Source organism: Megalops cyprinoides, chromosome 2 (assembly GCF_013368585.1).
Source record: "Megalops cyprinoides isolate fMegCyp1 chromosome 2, fMegCyp1.pri, whole genome shotgun sequence".
Classification (NCBI taxonomy): domain Eukaryota; kingdom Metazoa; phylum Chordata; class Actinopteri; order Elopiformes; family Megalopidae; genus Megalops; species Megalops cyprinoides.
Window position 1 is genome coordinate 22,489,998 of NC_050584.1, and position 25,912 is coordinate 22,515,909.

Genomic DNA, 25,912 nt, shown 5'->3' on the forward strand with positions numbered 1-25,912 from the left:
GGTCAACAGGGGCACTTGAAGCATTAGACTTGACAGCTGACAGTAAAGACTGCTTCTGCAGCCGCACAAACTCACGCAGAAGGGGGTTTGCGGTCACACACCGTCCAAGGGCCGAATTTGAGCGTTACAGTGAGAGTTGGCTTGAGAGCGACTGACTCCACGCCACTGACCGCAACACACACCACGGCCATATAGGTGTGCACCATTCTATTTTTAAGGGCCAGATCAGTGTCAGAGGATTTCTCTGATGGTCCATGCCGGTAGGATAATATTTATCTACCCACCATCTATTCTCATGACCGATATGAGTGTATATAGCCTCTTCTTACAGTAAATAGGCCCACGTGTATTTTTAGTGTCTCTCAGTGTTCTGTTTTAGATCTTTTCCTGTGCCCCCATGGATAAAATTACTAGTGCACTTTGTACAGGGTTTCACTTTGCAAAGGATTCCAGCATGGAATTTGCTTGACTCTCCCTGTTACGAATCAGAGTGAAAATTATGGGAAAGGGAAAGTATGTGCAGCTAATTCCCAGCAATACACAGTTACCAGCAATGCAATACAATACCACTTCAAGAAATACCCATAACCAATACCAGCAACACATCCAACCAATAGTACACCAAACCAACAGTAATCTATGTGGGTGATTTGATTTACATATATATGCATCTGTTCAAGGGTACCACAGCAGTAACCCACCTGGGGGTCAAACCTCTTCAACTTTGGGAGATCAACTCCTTAATCACCAAAATTTATGGTGATTAAGACCTTGAGCAAGGCAAATCAGGGTCTACATGATCTCACATAACACTCACATTCTTACAGATTGAGTTTGAGTACATTTTCTTCTCATTTCCGAAGTACAACGCTCAAACCCCAACCACAAATACCAGGTCTGAAGCTAAGAGCCCCCCCTTCACAAATGTCATTTGTGTATTAAGTGACTCAAGATGGATTTTCACCTCAATCTGCAGCAACAGCAAAAACCGCCTGCATTTTGCAGATTAAGAGGTGGCATAATCTCTGGGGTCCATTCCCAGACCATCTGCTTCGTCACTCCAATCCAATTAGGAGGAGGCTGTTCAATGGCACTTAGTCCTGATTGGCCAGATGACACACTGACTGGCCTCGCTCCTCTTCCAAAAAAGCCCAAAACCAAAAGCCTGATTAATCTGATCATGCTCAGACTAGGCTCCTGCTGGGCTGTGCCTTTCTTACGGCCCTGGTGGTCCTTATTTGCTTGTAATCAACCAAAGTGGACAGCCATTGCATAAGCGCCACACTTAATTTAGTGTGCTATACTATATGTGGTGCTCATATGTATGACTTGTAACCGAAAGGTTGCCAGTTTGATTCCCTGCTGGGGCCCTGCTTCTATACGCTTGGACAAGGTACTTAACTCATAATTGCCTCAGTAAATATCCAGCTGTATAAATGGGTAAAATATAAAAATTGTGACCTGCATAAGTCGCTCAAGGATAACAGCATCTGCTAAATGCCAATAATGCAATGCAATGCAATATTGTCTGTGTGCACTTGGACTATCCCAATGAATAATTTCACGCTGAAGGGGTGTTTACAGGATTAACTGGGCACAGTTCAGCCTGACCACTGATCAGAGACTGAGTTCACCTGAATCTGCCCTTGGGGTATTAAGTAATCTTGCGACGAGCATCAACATATTAGTTTCACTTAACATCGATTTGGAGATTTATGCTTTATCGTTGCTCAGGCATGTGTTTGCTTCAGGCACCCAACCCATGTGTAAAAGCATTATGTGTTGAAAGCTCAAATAAACGGAGCCCGAAAACAAATGGTTTTACAATAGTGCACTGTGAGCGATCTGAAAGGCAGTTTATTGACACTTTCGCAGAGTCTTCATCCCTCTTGAGACAGCTTCACACAGCACAGCACTGTTCAAATACACACCAGCGCTATCCAAACACACACACATCTGCAAGAAGAGCGCACAGACCCATCCCAGTTTTGGGATCATGGAGTCACACGGACAATGGCATGGAACGGAATGTTACTCAGCCAATGGCAACAGTGGGGTACGGCAGGGGGGCGGGGCCAAAGCAAAAAGCAAAAGCTAAAGCAAAAGCTTCCATTGTAAGAAACCACCAGACAAACAAATTCACAGCAGATATTATACTCTGAAGTGTGTAATAACTTCACACTGATGGGTACAAGATCACCCCCCACTGGGCTGAGATTTTGGAGCTACTCTGTGGTCTTCTGGGAAGATTCCAAGCTTATGTCAAACCTCTGTCAGACTTTGGTGGTATAAGGTATTCCAGGGAGCTCAGGGACACTGATCTAAGCCATCACATGGGGCAGCTCAATTCGACTGAGCATTCTTGGATAAACAAGAAAGAGATCAGGCTGATGCAAAATACACTGTAGCATCTGTTACCATCTTTTTGTACAATCTAATACACTCTTCCAGAGGATGTCCCATGATTCTTTTCTTTCTTTCTTACCCCTTCTTCCTGGCTCATCAAACGGCAATCTTAGAAAAGGCAACAAAGCAGGGTGTCGTGATGAAATATAGCAGAAAAGCCATGTCACAGAGAGTAAGGGACTGGTCTCACAGTGACAATGCCCAGGCAGTCACCAAGGAGCGGGAAGTTTTTGTTTTTTTTTTGAAATCGCCAAAGCTTGAGATCATCTCCAGTTTTGCTGAGTTCAGAACTCCATCCCTGTTCACAGTCTTCACTGCACAGAAGCAGGCCAGCATACAGACCCCGGGGTGAGAGGGCCTGCAAACCCAAAGAGGGTGCTGGGGGGAGCTCAGCGCCAACCACAGGACACTCAGGACCATGTGGATGAGTGGTCTGGGAGGAGGATGTTGAGACTCCCGAAACCGCATCACACAGGGACACCAGAGGGGAATTGGCTATGTGGTTACATGCGCTGTATCCATTATTGGACCCATTTGCACACGGAATGTTTGTGTGTGTGTGTGTGTGTGTGTGTGTGTGTGTGTGTGTGTGTGTGCGTGCACATGTGTGAATGTGTGTGTGGAGGGGAGCACGGGGTCAGTCCAAGCCCTAAGCAGAGTGTTTTGGAGGGTGAGTGTGTGGGAGGAGGCGTCTGTGGCTAACCAAAGCGTGCAGGCTGTTACGGCCCCAGAGAAGCTCTTTTCCAGCAGCAGACCTATCCACATCAATGTGAGGCATGAGGTATGAAAGAAACCCAAGTGTGTGTGAGAGTGCAAAAACTCTCATTAAAGGCACTGTTTACATATGACCTTTTCAATACCTGGAGGAATTTTACCACACACTCTCTCAGTGTTCTGAGACCTCCTTAAAAGGGTCTATATGCTTGAGTTGTATCATCCTCCATCACTGTTAATATGGAATGAATGCCAGCGATCACACGGCATTCCAGAGAGCCCACCACATGGCCAAGCCCTTCAGACCCCTCTATTCTTCCTCCTCAAAAACCACAACGAGACAACCATCAAAAAAGCCTAAAGAGACAGCAGAAAAGTGATGTTTTGGAGCATTTTTTTACTGTCTTGTGCCCATGTGAGGGCCAAAAGAAAATCTCAACAGTGAACTGGAAGAAAACGTCTGATTCAGCTGCTGTAAGCAAAACTGCCTTGACATTTATACATCAGCTTGCGAAAATGTCAATACTGCCCCTTGGCTACAGTGCAGCAGTGATCATTACTGTCGATCCACAAACTAATATGAGGCTACAAGTGTTTATGGCCATAACCGACAGAGAACCAAATCCTGACTTTGTTGTACCTTGAACATTGTTGGCTAGATGGGCAGCCTACATTATCCTCAAGAGCAAACATACACTTGCATTTCCCTCACGTTTTTTCTGCATATCATGTACAAAATAATCATGTAATAACGATAAGACATCCTATCGCTGAGTCTCTGAACACAGTGGTATTACACACGTTGATACTTCAATGCCCTGCATGTAACCACCAGAGACATGGACAGTAGAAGGCTGGGAGCTCCCCAGGATAGTCACTCGAAGACTTTAAACATGGTGTCCTATGGCTCTTTGCTTGGGGCTCAGAGTTAGAGAGGGGGACTGGGGTAACAGACCTGTGTTCAGACTGCTGTCCAGCCGAGGGGCTGCCCTCTCATTTCAGGTTGCTTTCACACCATAGAATAATGGGGATAAGCTCTGACCTTGTGCGCCATCCAGACCTGGACATGGCTTGAATTATAAAATGCAAAGTGAAAAGTTTGAAGGGGAAAAAAATGGGTAGACAAAACGAGGATTGACAGATAACAATGGCATGTTAAAAAAGAGGCTCTTTCAGGAATGGACTAAAGGAGGTAACAGCACTGCATGCATGGGAGTGATTATCAGTGAAGGATGCTCCCTCACACACACACACACACACACACACACACGCACACACGGCTTTACTTCAGACACCGCTGTTTACATCCCTGACATCATCTGCAGTCTTTCACATGGAAATAAAACACAGAGAGAATGAAACCCCTGCTTCCTTTTAAAAAAAGGAACCAGCCCTGACCACAGAGCCCTGAAAGCAGGAGAGGACAACCGGGCTTTTCTTTCCATTCAGACACCTCGTTAGAGCGACTAATTCAAATGGTAAAACATCTCCAAGGATACTATGTGAATTTAAACATTTTTCACTCCTCCTTTTTTTTTCCTCGCCCGATTGGTATTGGTCCTGTTGTTTTATTCCAAACTCTGAAAAAGAGTGAGGGAGAGAGAGATAAAGAGAAAGAAAGGGAGAGTGCATAAAAAATGTTCCTGCTGTAGAACTTTCCCTTTCTCTGTTCCTAAAGACATTTCTTTTAAAAAAAAAAAAAAAAAGGCTGGCATGCAGATCAATCTTAAACATTTACTTTAAAGAAACAATGTTGGGGAGATTAAACAGTAGCAGCATGGGGCCCCAATTCACTGAAAGGGTTTGCACAGGAACTTGAAATCAACTTGTCAGATTTCTGAAATTTACTATCACTAAGTACTAACAAAAAAATCAGACTTTGGACTATGAATGCATTGTCACTATAAATGTAAATGTACAGTATATGTATCTATAGTAAAATGCTCAAGTAAAATGCTGTCATACCAAAGCCACGTCTGATGGCTGTGCACACAAACACAAAATTCCTTGGTGTTACTTCTCACCATCTTAGTAAATTGGTTTATCTAATGCTTGCAACAGTATCTGATGCAATCGTTTCAGCATTTGCACTCTCATCAGAGGCGGGAGCATTGCATAAATCAAGCCTAATGACCTAATCTAATTTTGTATCCTTTAACCAACCATCCAAGACAAATACGCATCACGCTAGGAAAAAGGGCTCCATTGTCTGATTCTCCGCTCTAGCGTGATATTAATCTCATACAATGCTCTCGCCCTTCCAATTTGACCAGCTATACAGACCCATAAAACAACCGCAAGCCTTTGGCCGGACGGACGCTGCTGCAGAAACTGGATTCCACCAGCACGTTAATATTCTGCCAACACTGACATTATTTGGATCCGAGCTCTTTGAATGAAGCAAATTCAAACATCCCCAGATCACCACAGGATGGAGATTAAGCCTATGGTCCCATTCAGATGCTCCATGTTTTCTGCCTTGTTTGCCAAGAACATAGATTACATGGGTACTGTTTCAACTGAAGGGGTGAACTACTATGATTTAAAAGTAAAAAAAATAGAGCAGCAGAATCTGCACTCTTCATCAACAAGACACAACATAAATTCTTGTGTTTAAAATGTCACATAAAACAATGGATATATGTACACAATGAATTGCTGAATGGACTTAGACAAAAGATAAAACCAAAAACTTCTTCACTCATGCATGGTGTTGCATTTTTTAAGTCTGACTATTTATTTGCTGGCAGAATGTTTAGGAATTCAAATGGTGTTTTTGCTATTTTCACAGGACAGAAGCTTAGGAAACCTGGCCCCTCGCCTTCTTATTTGCCCTGATAACTGTTCCCTTGACAACCAGGACACCAATACAACAACCCCCACAGCACAGGTCAAAGTGTAGCAAAGTGGCCTAGCTCTTACAAGAGCTCTGTGCTCTCTCCACCAATCACAACCCCCCAAAACTCAAAGTAGTGGGCCTTCCATTCAACCCTGGCAAAACCATCCCGGAGGCTTGTCATGAAACTGAATTTAATGAGAGCCTTTTACACAGATACTCTGACAGAAGAAAAGTACCATTTCAGCTGTGTTCTGTATGGAAGAGAAACAAAGATGGCAAAAAAGGAAATGTTGCACCACACCAGCGGTGACTCATAGTCCCTCCTGCCCCCTCACAGCTGTGACCAAGTTAGCACACAGTAAACTCTCTCTGATGTTGTGACAATATTGTGATAAAGTTGAGGCAACGTAAGAGACTTTGCGAGAAAGTTACAAGAGGCAGGCCGGCGCAGAGGGAAGCCATATCCTGTTCAGAGGCGTTGACGTGATCGCCTTGTTCTTTCAACAGTTCTGCCCTGTTGGTGCCAGCGAGGAACTGACTGGAATCAATTAAAATAGCCAGCTCCACGTGGGCCTTTTGTAACTCACTCGCAGGCAATAACAGCACAAATTAACACTGGGACGCTGCAGCCCAACCCTGGACTTCACAACTGCTTGCTTCGTTGTGCAGTAGTGTGTGGACAAGCCGCTGAATCTGGCAGACAAAAAAGAAATGGCTCCCCCTGATTTCCTAAACACAATGGAAGCTTCCTTGCGTTGGTTTCCTTAGCCAAAGCCTACGAGAGGGCATGCAATTATGATTTACAATTAAGACATTGCAAACAAGTTCTTTTTCTATGGCCTTTGAAGGGCGCACTATCTGAGGGAAGATTCTCATCTTTATGTTTTGAAGAAACAAAATAACTGGATACTGAATTCCATCAAAAACAACACAGATTTATACAACTGAAGGCACCATGACCAGGTCCCATTTGGGGAATTAGCAACTTATATCTGCCACAGGCAAGCCTGAGGATGAGGAGAAAGACCCTATGTCTTATGTAGGACTTATGTCTATTTAGCTTCTGGGTAGACAGGCACTGACTTCCACACATGCGCAAAGATGCGGAACCAAGTACTGAGAAAGAAGCAGAGACGCCACCCACAAAGGTGTTCCTCTTCCACATGTTACATAGAGTGGGAGGTTCCATTTCAGATAATATACCTCTTAAGCCCCTTTGAGACAAATATGGGCAAACTCTGCTTTTTCCAGAGGTGTAAAACTTCAGTACTCAAAAGTAGTAGTACTTGCATATATTTGCTCCACCCATGCATTCACCAAGCCGATTTCACTGATTGGTTCCCCTCCTGTCTGAAGAGTTGTTGGAAAATCCAAGTGATTGGAACAAATACTAGTAGTGCTTCTACTTTCCACAGCTGCACTCTTCCACCGCTGCTTTTGTCAACCTAATACCTGCTCCTCCCCAGCCACGCAGTGCTGCTGGCACACTGTGGCCAGCCCTTACCCTGGAAAGAGGAGGCGTGGCCCACGATGAGGTACTTGAGCTCGAAGCTGTATGAGCGGATATTCTGTAGCGTTTCTCTCCGCACCGCCACCTGGTAGCTCTCCTCCATCTTGCGTGTGCAGCAGGTGGGGCCCTTGTGTTTGCAGATCTGCAGGTCGGCATCTGTAGGGAACAGCACGCAGGGTGGAGGAGTGTAAGGACAACAGATACACACAGTTCATAGGTGCACACAGAGCCAACAGTATGCACACCGCACACACATACACACAGCTAAAAATACACACACAGCCATCAATGCACATATTCTACATAAATACCAAGAGTCAACATCAACGACTGCAGAGAGAGAGAGACATACACATACACATGCGCATGCACACATACAATATTATGCCTACTATACCAACAGAAATGCTTCTCCGATGTGCAGTGTTTCTACATTTAAACAATGCTACTGAACGCAATTTCTGATGAGAGCTTTGAGCTTCCATCTCTGAATCTGAATCACAAGCCAGTCAAAGCCATTGCTCCACACCAGGGCCAATGCTGCCTTACACTAAGAGCTGAGGGCCCTTCAAGGACCATGTTGTATTAAGCAGATTGTGAAATTAACAGCTCTAAACTAAAAATAAACTGGATGCGAAGTGGGTCATTATCCTAAGTGAAAGGATATTAACCTGGTTCATCATTTCTTTGATTTTCAGCCATGTCTGTGCTGCATGTGTTATTGAAAAATATTGACTCAATACAATCCCACATCCCTGCAATGAAAGCTTTACTTCAGGGTCAAATTGACACTACCCACATTGCCACATGCCCTTTCAAAAACAGTGTGTTTTTTTTTTCACTCACATGAGTGTGATATCACAATTATACTTTGAAAAACTCTGTGTACAAACATATCTGAAAGTGCCAGTAATTTGTTTTATATAAATTACATATCAAAAACATATTTCTAATATATTTTATTTAATAGTTTAACTTACATTGTCATAGCAGACCAAAAACATGGATATGACCTAAATATATACTGACATTTCCATGCATTATGTTCAATTAAAAATGTAAATGTTTTGAGTTCAGTAATTTTGTTGTCATAAGACAAGTCATTTCCTCTTGGCCCTGGAAGCAAGAACATTGTGAGGCTGCTGCTGCAGAAGGTGTTTTCTTAAGATACTGCTTCTCCTTCCAGCTCAGGAACTACGTGCCCTTTGAAGATCTTCCATCTCCCCGAAAGCGCGGGATATTTACTCAATACGGATCTGATGTGCTTGGGAGCGACCTCGCCGAAAGAAAACATTTCTCCAGCGGGCTCCGCAGCGAAGCCAAATTCTTCAGAAACCCCAAATTGACAGGAATGTTTGGCTTCTTTTTCGCTGCAAGCTGGTATTGCCCTTGATGAACGGTGCTCAGGTCTGGAGCCAGAAGGGAGAAGGGGTTGAGGAGGAACTGCTGCAGCAATGGCCACAGAGTGTGCACACCACTGCCCGGGGGGGAAAGGAGACCAGGAGACAAGGAGAAGGGCACAATAGTGCACTCCCTCTGTCCTGACTCCAGCTCTTCCCTCCGTGTTTCCCCCTGTCTACCCCTCTCCAGCCCCCTTCTTCCTCTCTCTCCCTATCACTCACTTCATGGAATGACCAAAACGAGCACCGAACTGGATTTCTAATACTACAAAATGACAAGTAATTTTGTTGAGTTTTAAAAGGGTCCGATTTCACTAAATGGGGACTGTTTGAACGTGGACACGTGTGTGTGTGTGTGTGTGTGTGTGTGTGTGTGTGTGTGTGTGTGTGTGTGTGTGTGTGTGTGTGTGAGCGAGCCACCATGGAGAACTGCTTTTTATTTTCTTTTTAGAGCCACACCAGTGCAACATTCATGTCCTTTCTCTTCCTTGCAGTGGACGTTTTGGGGTTGATCAAAGCTTTTCTGTCCCTTTCCCCCCCTTTTCATTTAATTGAATTGAATTTGATGTGTTGGGCTTTTGACTACATTTCAAAATTCCTAAACTCTCCCTCTCTTTCATCCCTCTCCTTTTCACCTTGTGGTGGTGCCCCTATCCAAGCCTACTTCTCCCTCTCTCCCTTCACTCTCCCTCTGTTCTCCTCACCCTGTTTGCCTACTTTGGGCAGGCAGCTATGCTCCTTTGGCTGCCACCTTTCTCTAATTCAGCACAGCACTTACCCGTCCTTGGTGCTTTCGCCAACACAAACCATGTCCCATTAGCAGTGGAATAACCATGAAACAAGAGAATTTTAATTCTGTATGATTTACCCGATTAGATAAAATAAGCAATGGAGAAATCATTCATGACTAGGAGGCCCTGTTAAGATATACATTAATATAGGCCTTATTAGAGCCCCATTATTACAGTCACAGACACTGAATTATATTTCACTTTTCCTGCAATGCAATCAGCCAGATACAGTAGAATGATGAAGTGTGAGGTTAAGCACCAGGGTGAACGGAGGAATAATTAAGGAAATGTACTTTATATATTCATTGTGGATATAGGTGGGACCATTTCATAGCCCATGAAGATCAAATGTGGATATTACAGAGGAGATTAATGTTGTTAACCATCACAGAGGTGGCTGTGTGGGGTAAGCGGTCGAAGCTTTTGGCCAACAAACCCAGTTTATTGCTTCACTTCTCAGGTTGGGCTTTGCTGTAGTGTCCTTCAGCAAGCTATCTCTGCATTGCTTCAGCAAATATCCAGATTTAGAAATGGTTAACATAAAAAAGCATATGTTGCTGTTTTTGGCACTGTATAATTGATCAGCAGCTTCTGTCTGTTTTGCTCTGGAATAAGTAATGTACCACTTACTCTTGAGAAGTCATCCTGAACACTGTTTATTTGTTGTCTGAGCTTTGAGACCAGAATAAAATTTTGTTTTAATGTGGTGGGGAGGGATAACTGACAGGACCTTCAGTTTCTTCACCTGTTGAGGCATGCCCTCCTTTGTGCGGGTCTGTGCTGCCCTGGCAGAGCGGAGTTCTTAATCCAGTCCCCAAGGAGGGATGCTATGCGTGCAGTGCATCAAAATACCCTTGCGCGTGCAGCCAGATTTCAGCATGGAGGAGGGGGGGGGTTTATGAAGACCAAAATAACCGTGCACTGGTCAAAGGGCACAATAACTTTGGGTCCGTGCCAAATCACAGTGGTGGGTTTTTTTACCCCACTAGATGAGTATGCGCCCACACATGCATCACAATGGAGGAACTTCAAATTGAGAGATCCAATCAGAAAATGCTTACTGAAACGTGTGCTCAGTGCAGGTGTGATAATGGAATGAGCTGTGAATGAGCCTGGCACAATGGGGACCACGATCCAATCCAGACACAAAGGACCAAGTCATCTACAGCGGGTTCAGGTTTCATCAGTGTGGGATACTGTAGATTACAAGGCACAACATCAGAATGGTCTCTCAACCTGGTTCATAAGGCTGAAGTCTGACATACAATAGTCATGACTTAATTTGAAAAAACACTCACTAATCACTCATTAACTGGAAGTCCATAGAGGTGGATCAAGTCTAGAGAGGCCACTGCATGGACACTCAATGAAAGTCTGTGCCAAAAAACAAGGTGGATTAACATCTAATCCAGTTACTTATGTAATGGCCTGTTATTTTTATTGGGAATTTTTGTAATGAATAAAATAAATATACATTATTTAACCCATTTGGAAGCATATATGGGATCCCATCCATTGTTGTACCACCAAGAGGGGAGTACTTACAGGGTATTCCAAACATCAGAATGGGATTTCACTTCATGATTTTATGAAATAACCATACATGATGAAACCCTAATGACAAATCACAGCACTGAATGTGGGACAGATGAAGACCCTATCTGGAGTGGTGATGAAGAAATCATCTTAGAGTACCTGCCTGAGACTTCAGCCACAGCTCCACATTCACGTTTCGGGTGACTAACTAGCTCTCATGAGGTGGGTTAGAAAAACCTCTCACCTTCAATCCATCTGAATAAAACTGTTGCATCCAATTTATTGACGATAGGGACTGTCTCTCACAGAACCAATCAACAGGTGCACAAACATGAAAATCGATACTGCATTCAGAAACTGCAGTCTGAAATGTAGCCCTACATCTTTCCTCCACTGTCTTGAGGAGCTTATGAGAAAACTAAACTACCAGACATCACAAGTTTTGCTTACAATTAGCATGCAAGCCATTGCAGGAGTCTCACATCTGGTTGATAGCTACTGCTTGCTCTACTGTATCTAGCCAACATTGCGTGGGTATGCAAAATACTGTGCAGCTGCAGGGCTACACAGATTGTTTTTGATATTTTCAAGAATAAATTTTACCCTTTAGGTGCGTTTTGTTTTCCCTCTTGTTGGATAATGTATACGCCAGACATGATGACGATGTTGACCAATTAGATGAGAAACAAAACATGTGTTGGTAGACTGTGTGATAACAAGAGGAGAATTCTTTTGTCTTCGCAGTATGCTGAAAACTCATTTGTGGAATCCAAAGAGAATTACTTGTACCTCTCCTGTCAAAGGGATAATACAAAAAAAAATAAGCCACCCCAAGGTTCACCTGGTAAAATGTGTAGCGTTACTGAAGGAACTTGTCAGACATTATGTTTGTCTTTCTAACTGCATACAGGTTAACAGTGGGACTGTTGATATTGCCATGTTTAAATAAAACGATGACTAGCTACCAAGATACCGAGCATAAAGTATAACTTTGCAAAAACACAAGGCGAGGTGCCGAGGGAATTATTTTGTCTCTCATTAATCTTCTTCAGCAACCTTGTCATAAAGCAGTGCCGGTCTCTGGCCTGCTCTTTGGGAAATACAAGACTCCGTGACCTTTTACTCTTGGCCTCACTGAAAAGCACCCCGCCATCAAGCCCTCAACAAGTCAGCAAACAGGACATGGAGTCTGAGAGCTTGCAAAATCAATAGCTGCTTTGCTTGGCATTTGATCTAAGATCACAGCAGAATAACTCCCCCTACCATCACCACCACCCCTGGCCCCCGCTCTTTATCCAGCGCTTTTGAAGAGAGGGTTTACCCAAGAAAGCGAAGCAACAAACAACCAACAGCAACACTGACGATGATAAATTAGCCGTCAGCCGGTCATGCTTCTGCAGCTCTGGCGGGGTTTGCCTGGTATGAGGAGAACCGAAGCCAAGCGATCTGCATGATGCTGATGGAGGCAACAGGAAACAGGGGAGGTTTTCAGTCTGAAGCCATGCAATGGGATAGCCGTGAGGTGGAATTAAAGAAAAAAAAAACCTTCTGCATCCTGCAATTAATTGCCTGCCTGTGATGTTACATAAATTTCGAGGAAACTGTTATGCTGCCCTGACCGTGCTTGTTTGTCCACTACGCATTTTTAAACAAAGCACTTGAGCTGAGATTTCATCTATAATTATGTGGGTTGTTACTGCCGGCCATTTGCGACGTTACATAACATCCGGCACGATTTATACATTTTATACAGCTGGACATTTACTGAAGTGATTTGGTTTAAGTACCTTTTTCAATGGTGCAACAGCACTGGCCAAGCAGGGCATCAAACCCACCTCCCTGCTCCTCACCACCCCTGACTCTGCGTTTGCAGAATCAGCAGAGAAGTGGGCTGCAGCTACTATCCGCTACCAACTGCCACACAGCCAGACAGTGACCGTGGTTGGGCCACATGCATGGTAAATCTTGGGTGGTACTACTACTACTACTACTACAACGCTAAAGGACAAGAGACACCCTGACAGCAGTGCCGACTGGCTCAAACAGTGCTGAGCTGGGAGAACTGGAAACCTCCATCCCATTACAGCCGTTTATTGGCAGGGTTTGTATGATACAATCTGCATCCAAACCCAATAATACGCATGACATGCACCATGATACAGTACAACAAATTTAGGCGATACTCAGAAATTGGAAAGTTATGTTACTGACTACAGAGCTCGAGTCCACATGATGATGGAGAAAAACATCAGTAAAACAAAATTATTTATTTTAAAGTAGTTCACAGTTATGGGTTGTTGTGCCGATATTCTATGTTCAAAAATGCTACAGTATTTAATATTCATAACAATAAATGTGAAAACAAAATTCTGAGTACTATGAGCGACATTATCCTTGGTGGCTGCGGGTTGAAAGTATGCCAATGACATTTCTTGAACTCAAACTCAAACTATTCTTGTTTGTAAACGGAGATTTACTTCTTTCCGCTTATCAAAATGGAATGCATCGGGTATGCGCAGCGTCTCCGTGTTAAATTGGAGCAAATATTTTTTAGTCGCTGAGGTCACAGAAGAGCTTTTTCCTTGCCATACAGTAGCTCACGCCTTGGCGCTGAGTCACGTGACCGGGCAGTTGCACCGGCTTTCAAAATATAACACATTTTACGCAGCGAAGGAAACCTGTGGAACTTGGATATTGTGGTGCCCCCATACAATATACCGGTGTGTCCGAATAACAATTAACAGATTTCGTACGTTTACTATTTATGTTGCCGACACTCTGTCAGGCACTTACATCCATCTATAGATGGCTGGCACTAAATCGAGAAAATATGTAACTTTCGATGTTTCAAATTTACATCTGAGCAAATGTTCCATCATGCTTTAACTCCCTCAGACAGCTACCGTCACTAAGCAGCAGCAAGGCAGGTCTGGCTGGCCGACACACACAAACTGCCAGCAGATTGCACAGGCAACCTTCGTAAATCCAAGCGTCCATTTCACTCACCTGTTCCAGGTGTTTCAGGTACCCATTTCAACGGGCCAATCTGGCGCATCTGAAAAGCAGTTTTAACTTCATGACAGCTGTGGGCTTTAACACCAGACACCTTCACCAGGAGCGCAACAGTCACCAAAATCCACCAAAGGTTAACGCGTGGGAATATTCCTCGGGGCATTGCACCATTTCAATGCACAGATATCCAGGCAGCGGTGTGATGATATGCACATAAATAAAACAAAGTCCGTGAATTATTAAAAGTTGTGGGAAATGTTTTAGGAACGATCTTGAAGAAATTGTGAAGAGTTCTCGTCTTCGTCAAAGCTCTTCCAAAGGACTTTCACATTCTCTCGTTTGTGAAGAAGCAGCGCGTTTGCTCTCAAAAGTTAATAAAAAAATTCCGGACGCGACAGACAAAATTGGAGACCGAGCTCTCTCGCGATCCAGCTAGCTTTTTTCTCTTCTGTTCAGTTTGAGCCGGCTCGCTTCTCTGTGTTCATGCTTTCTTTCTGTGGAGCTTTCAATCCTTCGCTCTCTCCCGCGCCTGCTGTCCCTCTGAAGTATTTGAATAGTAGGAGATGAGATTATTGGCTTCCACTATAATTAGTTTGACAAGCAGCAACACAAGTTAGAAGATACATTCACATCGAATTCAACAATTCAATTCGGCAAAATCAAACCATTTAATTAAAACCGGAAACTATTACAAATTCATGTTTTGCCCTGCCAATACTTTTTAATTACACAGACACACCATTTGTTTACTCGAACACCCCCCAAGAAAAAAATGGGTGGGGGTTGGCTAAAGGATTGTTCGTGCTTGGATAATTCCTGACATATGAATGCATATAATTTGGAACATATAGACATATTAGTCTAAATGATGTTAATTTGTCCATTTGTAACTGTGTCTAATTTTCATCACACAAACTCAAATTATGTAAACACACGCACACGACTTAAAAACTGGAAAAAAAATATAGAGTATGTGAGCATGTGCATGTGTAACGGGTGGTCTCTTACTGCGTTGTGTATTAGATTTAATGTGATGTTACGTGGGTCGGCGAGCGAGCGAGTTTCGAACCGAGGTTCTCACTGCTCGTTGCCAACCCCTTAAAGCCAGCGTCGTTGCCAGTTGAGCTAAAGGCAAATTGCCGTTAGCCTATCGGCAACAACGCTACTTAGCCAGGTCTCAGAGGGAGTGACGTAGCCGCTGCAACCACTCGGCTACCTGCTACCCGCTACCTAAGGCTTTACGCAGGACTCACACGAGCTAATCACTTCAGCTCCGCTACACTCACCCCCCTTTGACCTCCTCTGACTCCTCAGCGACCACTGGCGGCCAAGCTGTGCTTTAGCCAGTGATCCGAGTCACGGCACCAATGTAACGGGTGGTCTCTTACTGCGTTGTGTATTAGATTTAATGTGATGTTACGTGGGTCGGCGAGCGAGCGAGTTTCGAACCGAGGTTCTCACTGCTCGTTGCCAACCCCTTAAAGCCAGCGTCGTTGCCAGTTGAGCTAAAGGCAAATTGCCGTTAGCCTATCGGCAACAACGCTACTTAGCCAGGTCTCAGAGGGAGTGACGTAGCCGCTGCAACCACTCGGCTACCTGCTACCCGCTACCTAAGGCTTTACGCAGGACTCACACGAGCTAATCACTTCAGCTCCGCTACACATGTTTTGTGAACCCTTACCCCAGTTTGCGAATATTCGACCAATCAATAATTCCAACAAAATCAATAATACCAAACAGGCTAATTTGTAAACCAATCGACTTTGGTTTATGAGATAAACTTACCCAATTACAATAATTGCAGCTTTACTATGAATCTTTGGTTGTATGTGCCAGAACATGTTTTAAATTTTGAAATATTTCCACATTTTTTTCCTCCTAAAAAGTGAATGATCTGGACATTGCACTAATGTTGCATTGCTTAACAGAGCAGAGCTTTTACATCCTGAACAACCCAGGACACCCACTTAACAATAAGCTACCTTAAACACTAAACTGAACAGTTTTGATAGACTTCAAAGACATGTTATTGTAATTAAGTCGTTTCACAGGATTTTTTCTTTTCCAATAAAGAAAATTCGACTTTTCCCATTTTCCTGCTTGTTTTTGACAATGAAACAATTCCATTACATGCTTTGCTCATTCTCAGTCATTTTTACAATAATGCAGTTACATCAATTGATGTAAGTCCATTACAGTTCAGTGTATTAGAGGCGACGGAAGCCCAGGCAAGGGAGTTATAGTGGAACGTAATTAACGTATGTAGCCTACTGGTGTTATTTCTTCTAAACGCAACAGATGACGGTTTTCTACTGAAAGCTCTGTTCCAACAGCCTGAACATGGTTCTCACTTTCATAAAGTTCGGAATGTACCCGTGCAGATTTTTTGCATTAGCCTAATCTTACCCCGCGGACGAAGAAACCTTCGAATCTAAACACATCCACAATAGCATCTGCCAACCTTCGCTATGCATCCCTGATTCCCCTATTTTCATATAGCAACTTCCCAGATGGAAATATGTATGTATGTATATAAAATCAAAACTGTTTTAAACTCGAACAGACGATGAAGCCAAACGCTGAATGTGAGACAAAATAATAACACAAAATAGGTCTTATCCCAATTCCCATCACAATTAATCTACCATCAAAAACATCACTTAAAACCTGAAATAGGCTACCTTGGGATAGGCTACACTGTGGCACAGACAATGTAGCCCATGTGTTCTGACTAAACTGGGCTACACCTGGTAAAGGACCCTAGGTTCAATTCAGTCATATTTTAAAAAGACAGATCAAGTCGAGGCACTCTCTGCATTAACGTGAGTAATTACTAAGCCCTGCTGACGAATAAAATGAGCCAATGATGCCACCACGAGTTGATCTGCAGTTTGAACAGGCTGGGAAAAGACGATTTTCCACGATAATGCAAGGAATCCATACACAGCAGTGTACTTATTTTCCTCTGGTGTTGGTGCTGGAAGACATTGGTAGTTGTTCGGGACGAAGCAACGAGACAAAAATGCATTTTCAAGTTATACACTGGAACTAAATGCGTAGTAACATGAAGCAAAAAAAACGCTTGCCCCGTGTGAGGATCGAACTCACGACCTTCAGATTATGAGACTGACGCGCTACCTACTGCGCTAACGAGGCCTTACAAGTGATATCCGCATGTATAATTGAAGTACTACAACTTCCAAAATACTTCACCGGCTGGCTATGTTATTCTGATTTGTTAACCAATTAAATCCATGAAATAGAAACTATTGAACGCTGAACCAATGAGAGCCCCGACGTCTTGGATCTGTTGGAAAAGGCAGACCGCAAAACCAATGAAATCCGTGAAATTTTGGACAACTGAGGGTGAGAACCAATCGCGTCCTCGAAACCCTCACCAAACTCAGCTACGGAACTACAGGTTTGGTCTTTGATTAAAAAAACGGTGCCTAATGAAGCTAATAAACGGTTAATTGAGGAGTGGGTCCACCTAGAAATGATTCACCAGCTGCAAAGCAACTTGCGCCTGTGTTAAATCCGGTACGGAAGACAACTTTTAACTTGACAATAGAAAGAAGATAGCAAAGAAATTTACTTTCATAATGTGTTGCATTTTTATTGCCTGATGATATTCAACGTCACTTGATCAAATCAATACATTTATGCAATTTCTGATAAATCATCATTTTCCTAAAGGACTATGAGAGACGTGAGTGATTAGTGGTTTGATGCATATCTGTTATACCTTTCCTTGAATAATGGAATTTACAGTAAAATAATTTTGTCTAGAACTCACTGTTTCTCTGATTCATAAATTCACGTACTGAGGAAACTAATGCTATGTTAGTACAGTGTTGGTGAAATACGATAAATTGCAAGACTGGTTTCGAGGGGAAACATTTGTCGACAAATTGGGTAGCCTAATATAGCATAAAATAAGTATTATGGCCGAAACAACATGGGATGCCTGAAAGACTCAATAAACACATCTTCGGACTGCGTAGTTCAGTACAAAGAGTTGAAATGCCGATCACAGTCCCAAATGACTGCAGTTGCAGCAGGTGTTATCCTGTGTGAAAGTAGTCTGCGACTGGCAAATTCATTATACTGTTTGGAGAGGTTTGGTAACGTAGACTGTGGCTACAATGCCACCACACAGTCAGACATTCTACGTTTTAGAAGAATGATGATTTGTCTTACAACAAATTTGCATCTTCAAAAATGTATATTAAGTATCAGGGTCCTTACTTATCTTTTGCTGAGTTTACTGACAGGGTCTGGTGATGGACTTTGTGATAGCTGTTGAGTTAGACCTGTAGTTTCCATGATTTCACCAGCACTCACTAAGGGCAGCAGATACATCTCCCAGTGTTGCAGTCATGCACTGAAGAACTAAAGGAGTATATTAAAGGAAGAACACACTTTTCTGGTGAGATTTTATCAGGCAATTATAATTTTCTGTCCCTCTAGGGTTAAAGGTCAAGTGCTCAGAAAGATACAAAGTGGATTGTGAATTGCCCAGATCCTTTGTAATAACTTTGCTTTTCATGTCAAACAAATGGTTCTTCTTCAGCCAAAACCTGGTTGCAAGCCAGTTCTCTTTTCCCTGAACTTTTCAAGTCTAGATTGTTATATCAGTGGCATATGTCAGCTTTCCCGAAATGTCCTTGACAACCAGTGTGTATTTTGGCCAGCGGCATGAGATGAAACAAGAACATTATAAGATAAGACCCTGCCTTCTGGTGCGCCACGTTTACAGAAACCAAGCGCAAATTCACTGAAAGAACCTCACGCGTTCCTCTTCTGCTGAATGAAAAAGATTGGCGGTTCTCACATTCTGACAAGCGAAGATGTCCGGACTGAATGTCTCCCTTGCCTACATGCTGTTGGTCACGGTACTGAGCGTGTCAGGGGGACTCTTGCTCAGGCTGCAGCCGCTGTGGAGCTTTTCCGTGGAGTTCCCAGCATCTTTCATGCTCGTGGCGAGCTGGCTGGAGGTTCAGACGCTGATGGAGGTGGGCCAGTGGGCCGGGGGCTTTGGCCCGGACGTGAACGTCACCCTTCTTTTCCTCGTGCTGGTGATACACGGCGTCATCTCGCGGGGAGCATCCGGAAACCCCTCGGTCACGCTGATGAGATTTTTGACGTGTGACGCTACCTGTGTGTCCGCCCTCTCCGGTCTCGCCGGTCAGTTTCTGGGCACATTCTTAGCTCGACTCATGGCCACGTACTACTGGTCCCTGGAGCTGACGGACATGCACATGATTAAAAACATGATGATGCGCGAGTGCAGCCCTGCCTTGCGCGTCGGCGTGCTCCAGGGTGTGTTCACTGAAGGAGTGTGTGCGCTGACCTTCCACCTGCTCTACCTGAACCTGCAGCGCAAGGCTGCACTGCTCAGGGTGCCTTTTGTCGCAGCCACACTTGCATTTCTGTCCTATGCAGGTGAGTGCAAAACTTATATACTTGTAATTTTACTTAAGTAGTTGTCCATTGAAATGTTTGTTCTTAGTTCTTACATTTTTCATTCAGTACAGTAGTAATAGGAAGGGTGTATACAGCAGAAACAGTTGGTATCTTTCTTCTGTAATGTTTTAAAATTTTGCTACAGATCTGTAAGTTGGCATGTAGTTTGAGAGGAAAGGGTTTCTTTTTTTTTGTTTTACATTTCTGATGGTTGCACTGTTGCTCCCATTGCATGTGGTTTATGCTCTGCAACTAATGGCTTTCCTTATCCCCTCTCTCAGCCAGCGGCTACACCTCTGGGTTTATAAACCCCTCGCTGGCCTATGCCCTTACCTTCCACTGCCCTGGGTATACCCTGTTTCAATACATGACTGTGTACTGGCTTGGGCCACTTGCTGGTAAGTTTGTTAAAAAGTTATAAAACACAGCTGGTCCCATGTTAACCCTGGAGCAATCTACTTATTTAATGGTCACATTAAAGTAAAGTATAACTGAAGAAATGTCTGCCACTACAAGCATCAGTGATTCTCTGTTCTCTTCTCTCAGGAATGATTCTGGCGCTGTTCCTGTACCTGGGTAATATCCCTCGCATTTTCACCCGCAACCTGCTCTACTCCCAGAAAACCCGCTTCAGGGTGCCAAAGGGAAAGAGCTCACAGGACCAGGCAGAGAAGACTGTGAAACCACAGGGGGATAAGAAGAGTGACTGACACAAACCAGTGCTACCTGCAAGACAGACTCATTGCTAAGTTATAAATATGTGTACTGTAAATACATTTGTAGTTACTGTAGCTGTGTAGCTATTGATAATGAATGCATCCCTTGTTTTAAAAGGAAAATTATATTTCAATGATTATAAAGCAGCATATACCATATTTCCCCTTAGGAAAATAGTACCATTCAATTCAATGAGTCAGACTGCTCTTTACAGACAAGACTTATACTTTATACACTGATGTGAATATTTAGTGTATCATTGCATAAGAAGGAAAACCAACAGAACTCACATAAATACATTTCAAGTCTGTCACAAATCTTATTTCAATCATTAAAAAAAATGTTTGTTCTGGATACTCCAGAGCAGCTTATGAAAGAATGCAACAAGAAAAACAACCTGATACCTAATTTTCTGACTTGTCACTTAAACAAGACACAACACAGGTTGTCAAAAGAAAGATGTGTACATGGGACTTCAACTAAAAATGTAAAAAAAAAAACAAAAAAAAAGGGCATGGTTAGTGGACATCAATATCACTTTGAATTTTGAATGATAGGGGCTAAAAGGCCTATGTTAATTTGAAGCACTGCCAAAATGCAAATATAATCAAAACATTTATTCTCAATTACAGTAACTGTCACCCCCCATTAAATTCCTCTGCTCCATTCCCATGTCATCTTCTATGCTCTAAAGATGGCAAATAAACAGTTGACATTTTCACCCAAACATACTGTTACACAGAATGCAGACAGTAGATTTTCTGGACACAGTGTCATATTGTGTTACAACAGACACCATTTAAATATAAATGTCATTGGACCTCATAAGGTGCACAATGGTTCATTCATTCAATGGTTCAAAAAACATGATGCAAACTAAAAGCAGGCATGCATCTGAAAATCTAAAAATATCTGTGTATTATTCATAAACCTGTTTAAGCATCACTATCTGACAAATCAAACTTTAGATTTTTTTTTCTTCCAGCTGTCATATGAAAAGGTGCACTTAATGGTATGAGACATTTAGTGAACAAGGCCCAATGTCTCTGAGGTGAGGAAGAAGCCGTGGAGGCCACAGTGATCACGTCTTGGGCTCTGAGACTGAGCTGGCTCTCTGTGAGGTGGCGGGCCCACTTGCAGTTTTCCCCTTCTCCGTCTCTTTGGATGAAGGCCCCTGTTCTGATACACAAAAGGCACAAGCAACAACACAACTGAGCACATGAACAGCCTGCAGCAAAGGTGGAAGACAACTGAATATGCTAAATCCAAAATCCTTCCTGTGGCAGAAACAGAATCATCAACGTGAACCTGACATTGACGCGGGCGGTAAGGAAGCAGTGTCACTACAGCAGCCAGCCAACCAGTCGGTCAGGCTGACCTGACCGGGAAACCAAGCAGGTGACCTTTGATCACTCAATCTACCCACTCTGCCAATGTGCCTGCGTTTATGGCAGGGGAATACATGACTGTTCCAACTCTATTGCATACAAAACGAGTTCCCCATGCCACCTTCATTACACAGTGGTTCTGGGTTCTGTAATGGAGTCATCATCTCACCGGTCTGTGTCTGGTTCTCCAGCTGGGCCTCGGGCTGGTCCACCCACAGACGGTGCTCCGGGTCATTGAGGAACCGCCTTGTCTGCCCGCAGCTGAGGCACCGCACCAGGGTTCTGCACTCCCTCTTTCGGCTTTCTGAAAGGCGAGGGGAGATGTGGAACCCCCCAGCTTCCATATGCCACTTCTAAGGCAGAACTTACCGTGTATACTTTGAGGCAGGAATGCTAAGTTTCTGCTGTGTATTCTATACAATAGTTGATTTACTTTTACCTTTATTTACCTGCTGTTGACTCACATTCTAGATCTTACCTGTAAAAAGCAAGCTACAGTTCCATGGATATCTACATTCTATTTGTTGGACAATAATTGTGTCAAAATGTATTACAGGAAAACACACACACATTTTTTTCTTCCCAAGAAACAACTTACTTCTCTGTCTTACTGTTGCAGTGACTCCAGGCACCAATAGTGAGTAGCATTTCTTACACATTGTTCTTTTCACAGAAGGGTCCCTGAAATAAACATCAGGATTTAAACACCACATCAGACCATCTTAAGGAAATATTACATGTACGGGGGATCAGCTAGTGAAGGCCTGTGGGGCCTTTTTGGTACAGAATGAGCCAAAGTTCTTGAGTTTTGTTTGTTATGTCATTACTCCAGTCCCCTGTAATGAATTCTCAACATTTTTGTGTCCTTATCTCCTGCACAGTGTGACACTTTCATCATCTGAATCATTTGAGATTTTGACACAAAATATTTAATGCTGACCACACATTTTAACATAAGCAAAAAGCTTTTGCAAAACCTGAGTAGCCTATAAAAAGAGTGGATACACAACTACAATGATACGTTCAATCACTCAAACGATTAGATTGCAAATGGACCAATCCCAGGGAAGACTACTCACTGTCTCAGAACAAGACGTTTGGATATGGTCCTCTGCGTGTAACTGTAGAAGCGGGCCAACTCCACATTCTCTGGATTCTGGGCCAATACACAGTGTGCAGCCTGCAAGACGCCGAAAAAGACAAGTAATAATAATGTACCCAAATACAGCTACTGCGAACACGTGCTGCTGCTATAATTTCGGTTCAGCCAATACCGTACGTAGACTCTATTTTGAAAACGGTGTATCTAGATAAAAACACTACCGACAGAAAATAAATTGACCGATCTACCTGATAAAGAAAGTTGAGTCTCTGAAATGCTTCTTTATCCTTGATATTTCCTGCCATCGTTGGATTATATGCGTGTTTCATCAACATAAGATGGCCTAAAAGACGCCGCTTGAAGTCACAGATATGCACGTAAATGCTAGCGAGTGCGACACATACTCATTTCAAACGTGTCTCTCTACGTCGCCAGCTGGCTAACAAGCTACCGATTGATTACAATCCCCTTTATAACGCCGAATCTTTCAGCATTACAACTTCGTGAAGCTAGACACTTCCTGTATTAGCTAGCTATATTTATATATATATATATATAACCTCTGTTTTCCTTTACACTAGATTTTGCATCTTGTAAGCCTTGGGGAAAACATTTGAGATATGCTGTAAATGTACCTATCACCGAAATGTGTACGTTTAAGTAAATTTAATTTAGCTGGCGACCTGGCGAGATTAGCTCCTTTCCAACTACACTCACAACTGACCAGCTCTTCCGCAAAATTCACGTGAATGCGTACAGGATGGCTTCCTAGATGGGACAAACCGCACCAAACAAGCCATCTGACCGCAGTCGCTTTAGGAGACCAACAATGGCAGCTCACTGTAATCGTAGGACTAGTTACAACCACAGTACGATCTTTGGAACAAATCTCCAAAGTCATATATCGATGTGAATACTTGCCAGCTGATGAGTTATACATGCGTTTACTTAGTAGACTGTATGATTGTACTCCACCATTGCTTGTTGGCCAAGTCTCAGTCACAAAATGGATTGTTTAATACATCTACAATCATCTACAATTTAATACAATCTGCGACTGCGTACATGCTGCAGATATATTTCGTAGTTATAACGTTAACATTTTCCATTTTTGTAAATGCAGGGAAATTAATAATAATGTAAAATTTAACTGGCCCGTACGGGGATCGAACCCGCGACCTTGGCGTTATTAGCACCACGCTCTAACCAACTGAGCTAACCGGCCATGAATCCTAAGTTGACTGTGTGTGTTTATTACCTTGCAACAAACGAATTTCGTCAGCAATTGACTCAGTGAGCATGCATGTTCGTGAACCATGTCGATCAGAAATAAGAAAGCCCAGCAAAAAGTTGCTGTGATCCCACTGTTCTGACAGTGTGAGAAGTTCATTCCACCACTTGGGGGCAATGATCATGTAGGAACGTAAATGAAATGACAACCCTTACAAAACGGAAATACTAAATGACCAGAGGTAGCAGAGCGGTCAAGCAGGAAAGCAAGGTATGATGATAGACTGTACGCATGGGGATCATGGGGATGCATTGGTACTGCTTGGTAGACTAGAACAAGAGTTTTGAATTTTATCTGAGCTATATGTAAACAGCTGTGATTCCAACACTGATCCCTATGGGGCTCCATTTCCCATAACTCCTCATTAAAGCATGCTCGCTGTTATTTCTCTTTTTCTCTTCATTTCTCTATTCTGAAGACAATCCACTGTACCACAGCATTAATCTACTCAGTTGAGCTGAGTTAATCACTCCTGTGGTGCCCACCGCTTCTTGAAAATCCCGACGCATAATGACATTTGGTAGTGTAAAATACATTTGGTAGTTTCCTCGAAGAAGTCCAAGGAGTACAGATGTATTAGCATTACATAGTTTTTATATAGTTTTACTTGTAAGTCAGTACTTACATGACTCCATTGTATTTTCAAGGGCGATGTTGAGGTCCTGCAAAAAAAAAGAAGACTTTGGCTGGGATACACAGGAGCTCTGTCTTGGCAAAAGTGGGTCTCAGGTTCAATTCACGGGCCAATTCACGGGATAAAGAGTTTGCCCCCGCCCTCCAGTTTCTATTTGCGAAAGAAAACGCATGTTGCATTGGCCGGGAATCGAACCCGGGCCCTTAGCTAAACGGCCCTAAGCCGTTTCCCATTCATTCTCAATGGTAGTCCTAAACCACTACGGATGTAATATATTTTTGGCCGCTGTCACTTTCTGGCGCTGTTCCTACTTTTTAAGGACGCGCACTCTTTCAAAACTTTTTATTCTAGAGCGAACTTCTGCTGAGACTAGTGAACCACCAATGCGTACATACAACACTTCTTAGGGAAAATCATAAAGATATGTAAATACAACACAGTACAATAGAGTATTTTTCATTTTAAAGAAACAAAAAAGTTAGATCAGAAATTAAATAAATACATGCATAAATATGTTTATGCATATGTGAAAAAAAGTCTGCTGGTAGGTGCTATTGTTTAATACTGTAGACTCCACACTCCACCTGCCTTTTTTACTTTTTCATAGTGTAGAAATATCCCATATCACACAGCATTGCTTAATATTGATTCTACTTTGGTACCGGCAGCTAAATGTATGTCTGAGTATGGCATTCCACGTTACACTAGCTCAAAACATCACTCCTCGTTAGTATAGTGGTAAGTATCCCCGCCTGTCACGCGGGAGACCGGGGTTCGATTCCCCGACGGGGAGAGTTTCATTTTTCATTCATTGCTTAAATTGAGTAGGCCTACAACTAAAAAAAAAAATTTTGGAATAGTACTTCTTAAAGCTGAAGCGCTCTAAACGGATCACCACTCATTTTAAATGGTACTGCTAAATCACTACGGATGTAATACCACTTCTGCCGCAGCACATCTGCGTGGCGCTGTTGTCTGCTTTCAGCAATCACCACTGCTAGTCTGTCTCAGCCTCAGATTCCATCTCCTGTTATAACGTTCCATCTCATTCAGCTCTTCTTTCAAGACCGTAATTCTCGCTCGCAGATCGTCACCGGCTTTCTTAA

At 43.1% G+C, this 25,912-nt stretch overlaps 3 protein-coding genes and 3 non-coding genes across 8 annotated transcripts in view; 2 read left to right on the plus strand and 4 right to left on the minus strand.

Annotated features, from left to right (window-relative positions):
* The window catches only part of gpc5b (glypican 5b), a 125,297-nt gene extending 110,372 nt beyond the window's left edge, over positions 1–14,925 (minus strand). For both annotated transcript variants that reach the window (XM_036522049.1, XM_036522048.1), the window contains exons 1-2: positions 14,203–14,925; positions 7,464–7,625 (exon numbers count right to left, since the gene is read on the minus strand). In XM_036522049.1, the coding sequence (XP_036377942.1) occupies positions 7,464–7,625; positions 14,203–14,371 (331 nt within the window). In that variant the 5' untranslated portion in view covers positions 14,372–14,925. The remainder of the gene's footprint in view (positions 1–7,463; positions 7,626–14,202) is intronic.
* A 2,366-nt stretch (positions 14,926–17,291) lies between these two features.
* trnam-cau lies at positions 17,292–17,364 on the minus strand. The gene has a single exon. It is a non-coding gene; the product is annotated as a tRNA-Met (tRNA).
* Positions 17,365–19,058: 1,694 nt separating this feature from the next.
* On the plus strand, positions 19,059–20,384 carry aqp12 (aquaporin 12). Its single transcript, XM_036518225.1, has 3 exons — positions 19,059–19,653; positions 19,956–20,072; positions 20,221–20,384. Exons 1-3 carry the CDS (start codon positions 19,059–19,061, stop codon positions 20,382–20,384), a joined length of 876 nt encoding a protein of 291 aa, XP_036374118.1.
* A 482-nt stretch (positions 20,385–20,866) lies between these two features.
* Positions 20,867–23,583, minus strand: rpp21 (ribonuclease P 21 subunit). 2 transcript variants are annotated; one of them, XM_036522371.1, is made up of 5 exons: positions 23,130–23,583; positions 22,859–22,959; positions 22,378–22,460; positions 21,949–22,083; positions 20,867–21,565 (listed from the first exon to the last, which is right to left on the minus strand). In XM_036522371.1, exons 1-5 carry the CDS (start codon positions 23,214–23,216, stop codon positions 21,327–21,329), a joined length of 645 nt encoding a protein of 214 aa, XP_036378264.1. In that variant the 5' UTR covers positions 23,217–23,583; the 3' UTR covers positions 20,867–21,326. The 2 variants fall into 2 exon arrangements, with proteins under 2 accessions (XP_036378264.1, XP_036378265.1); XM_036522372.1 differs by having other exon boundaries at positions 21,397–21,570.
* Positions 23,584–24,032: 449 nt separating this feature from the next.
* On the minus strand, positions 24,033–24,106 carry trnai-aau. The gene has a single exon. It is a non-coding gene; the product is annotated as a tRNA-Ile (tRNA).
* A 1,421-nt stretch (positions 24,107–25,527) lies between these two features.
* On the plus strand, positions 25,528–25,599 carry trnad-guc. The gene has a single exon. It is a non-coding gene; the product is annotated as a tRNA-Asp (tRNA).
* Positions 25,600–25,912: the final 313 nt, after the last annotated feature.

What these genes read in the sequence shown, in the direction of transcription:
- aqp12 (XM_036518225.1), top strand. Translation starts at nt 19,059, where the DNA reads ATGTCCGGACTGAATGTCTCCCTTGCCTACATGCTGTTGGTCACGGTA. An exon ending in TGCATTTCTGTCCTATGCAG is followed by an intron (nt 19,654 to 19,955) that starts GTGAGTGCAAAA and finishes CCCCTCTCTCAG; the next exon opens with CCAGCGGCTACACCTCTGGG. An exon ending in CTGGCTTGGGCCACTTGCTG is followed by an intron (nt 20,073 to 20,220) that starts GTAAGTTTGTTA and finishes CTCTTCTCTCAG; the next exon opens with GAATGATTCTGGCGCTGTTC.
- rpp21 (XM_036522371.1), bottom strand. Translation starts at nt 23,216, where the DNA reads ATGTTGATGAAACACGCATATAATCCAACGATGGCAGGAAATATCAAG. An exon ending in GACTCAACTTTCTTTATCAG is followed by an intron (nt 22,960 to 23,129) that starts GTAGATCGGTCA and finishes GGCGTCTTGCAG; the next exon opens with GCTGCACACTGTGTATTGGC. An exon ending in GGAGAACCAGACACAGACCG is followed by an intron (nt 21,566 to 21,948) that starts GTGAGATGATGA and finishes GTATCAGAACAG; the next exon opens with GGGCCTTCATCCAAAGAGAC.